This window comes from Eimeria acervulina, genomic scaffold (genome assembly GCF_000499425.1).
Source record: "Eimeria acervulina Houghton genomic scaffold, Eah_scaff2147, whole genome shotgun sequence".
In the NCBI taxonomy this organism is placed as follows: Eukaryota; Apicomplexa; class Conoidasida; order Eucoccidiorida; family Eimeriidae; genus Eimeria; species Eimeria acervulina.
The window spans coordinates 1-2,990 of record NW_013548618.1 but is presented as its reverse complement, the minus strand read 5'-3'; the positions used below and the strand labels follow the sequence as shown (position 1 = coordinate 2,990).

The 2,990-nt window shown below is 42.1% G+C and overlaps 1 protein-coding gene across 1 annotated transcript; it reads left to right on the top strand.

Moving 5' to 3' along the window:
• Nucleotides 1–487: 487 nt before the first annotated feature.
• On the top strand, nt 488–1,961 carry EAH_00065280 (hypothetical protein; the record flags this gene model as incomplete). The annotated part of the gene is made up of 7 exons (XM_013392867.1): nt 488–649; nt 808–882; nt 997–1,057; nt 1,182–1,225; nt 1,417–1,522; nt 1,679–1,756; nt 1,939–1,961. 7 exons carry the CDS (start codon nt 488–490, stop codon nt 1,959–1,961), a joined length of 549 nt encoding a protein of 182 aa, XP_013248321.1.
• Between the last annotated feature and the right edge of the window lie 1,029 nt (nt 1,962–2,990).

Here is a 2,990-nt window from a genome sequence, read left to right as displayed (position 1 = left end):
ATTGACCAGTAAACTGTCAAAGACAAAGACAAGGACGAGACTCTCTTGACCGGACCGGGCTCATCCACTACTTTTATGCACACCTGCGTGGGTGATGCACACGTTGTATCTATCGTTACACACAATGAATCCTTGCTTGATTAAATGAAATAACAAAAAAACTGTTGTAAAATTTATTTGCATCTTATGGCCTTAAAAAGGAAGAACAAGAATAATAGAATTGCTCCCCTAACCCCTTTGTGGGGCGGTGCCCGGCTGGCAGTGCGACCTTACTTGCAGCCGACCCTGGACCTGGTGTCCTTGCTGAGCAGTCTTAGCTTCAAGGCTTCTTTTTCCATTCAATGTTACTTGATTTATTTCTTTTTAAACGTTAGAGTTCTAATTTTTTCTGTTTGATAGACCGCTAAACGGCCGATTTGAACGCCAGCGTAGTGAAGTTGCACTACACCCTCCGCTGAAAATGGCATCTCTCTGCTACACCGAAACCATGGCAACCACGAAGAGAAGAAATTCGAGTTTCGTCTTCTATTTCTTTCTTCTGTTTCTTCTGTTTTCCGCCGCGGCTGTGACAGAGGCAGAGGGGCAACACGGAGGCTTTAAAAATCGGAACTGGAAGAAAGGGGAGAGAGAGCGCAAAAAGGATTCACAAGTAAACAAGAATAAATAGATAAGAATACGAAAAAATGTGAAAAAAAGCGAAACAGAAATATAATCAATAGAACTAATGATCTCAAGCTTGTTTCGCAGCATGACGACAGAAACTCTAGACGGCATACGTAGTGTTAATGGGTGCGTTTGCGTCTTCAGAAGAAACTAAGAGGAGTGCTCAAAGGAAGCAATCACGATCCAGATAATTTGTTTCCAAGGCACAGAGACCGCAAGGTAAGCACTGATATATCACGAGGAAACACAAGAGAAAGCAGAAACACACCGCTGGCCTGTTCAGTTGTCCGAACACCGCAAATTTTCAACTTTTCGCTGTTTTCTTGTTTACAGGAAAAAGATTTTTTGACAGGCGTTTTGCTTACAGTTGCTGGGGCTGAGGACATTGGCTCTGGTAATTCATCGTTCTTCTTTATTTCCTTTCCTGAAAGTGTAAAAAGGTTGAAGTTTCCTCTCGACTACACTTGGGTTCAATGCGCTACCTGTTCGCCTTTTTGATGTTTTTGTGCTTCTTTTAGAAACCCACATGATAGAAAGGCCTTGGGGAAGTGCCCACGCTGAAGTAGGCGTGGAGGTATGTTACATTTTTTTCCTTCTGTTTCTCTGTTCTGTCTTATTTCTCGATGTTTTTTGTTTTTGATTTTTGCGCGGTTCTCTCTAGCATCCCTTATTTTATTGTTGAATGCTTTCTCTCTTTTTTGCTTGTTTTTACACCTGCTTGTTTTCTGTCGAATGCGTGCGTTCCGCTTGCAGCGTGTGGGGCTTACGTGGCCGGATTTTGATCCTATTGACAAACTAATCACACAACTTGGTGGTGACTTTGGAGACGGAAAACGCATGGCGTCAGAGGGAGACCAAGGTGAGTTTGCTCTCTGCAATCCGTTTTTTTCTAGCATATGGAGTTGCCTGTCTTCTTCCGCATGCAACGATCAGCAGGCTCTAAATGTGTGCATGATGTACACCTGACTGCTACAAGCAATACTTCATTTCTCTTTTCCTCGAGTCTTTCTTACAGGTCCCTATTATAGCATCATCGTAGTCCAAAGCGGAGGAAGTGGCTTGGATGGCACGCGAATAATTGTGAAGCTGACTGGTAATTACTACAGCACAAGTTTTTCTGTCTGTACACCCTAAGTGTAGCAGCTAGAGACGCAACACACCATCGTTTATTGTTTCTGCACAATATGGTTTGCCACTTATTATGGAGTTCTCTGGTGCTGCTCCTACCTGCACACGTCTTCTGCATGTTCTTGTTTGTCTGCTTTTTCTTCTCAGTTAGGCCTCCAGACGGAAAGTAAAGAAAAGAAGGAGAATCCAGCAGCAACAGAAGCAGCACACTTGTAGTACGATTGCCTGCTGCAGCTGCGCCATGAGAAAAGTTCTTGTCTTCGATTCTCATCAATAACACAGCGCTGCAACAATTACATCATCTTGTTGTCTCTGCCTTAAAAGCATGCAAGCTTTGCACAGTGATGGCACATGGTGCATGCAGAGCCTCTCTAGGGTTTTAGGGTTTAGGGTTTGAGGGAAGCAAGCAGCTGCTATCCCGGCCATATGCTCCCCTTTACTCCCTAGGAGAACATAATTTGCTTTCATTGTTTTTCTGCTCTTTTTTCTCGGCTCACTTCGGTCGAGCTTTGAGGCTGCACGCAGTTTTGTCTTTGTAGCCTCATCTCATTATATTTTTAGCGCACTGATCTTTCAGACAAACGAAGAACGAATGTAGCCTCATCTCATTATATTTTTAGCGCACTGATCTTTCAGACAAACGAAGAACGAAGGGATTAATGATTAAGTTTATTGGCCTGTTCTTGTTTTTGTCTAGAGTTTGTGTTTTTTGATGTTTCTTTTCACTTGCATGCGGGTGTTGTGATACTGGGCTCCCGAGTCCTTCACAAATATGTTAACAGAATTGTTTTTTATCGTGCTAGTACTGCATGCAGAAACAGGGGCCAACAGGGTGGATCTTATAGTAATGTTTTCAGGCGGTGTTGCTGTTGCGTAGGAGACAATATTATTATCTGTATGTAGCTGTAGAATCTGTTTCGGCTGTCTCATTAGAGAGAATCTTTTGTCTCAGTTGCGTCCTCAGATAGAATATGCTTGTCTCCTTATAGTATGTCTTCGCCGCGTTAGTTCCTCCTTATATACAATTTGTCTCTGTCCACTTGTTAACCGTCTGATAAGAATCTGCCTCTTTCTCTACAGAATCTGGTTCCTGAAACATTGTATCTCATATAATATAGCAATAATAGATATAATATATCTACTATCTTCTTAGGCAATAGTAAATATATATATATATATATATATGCATATTTTATGTG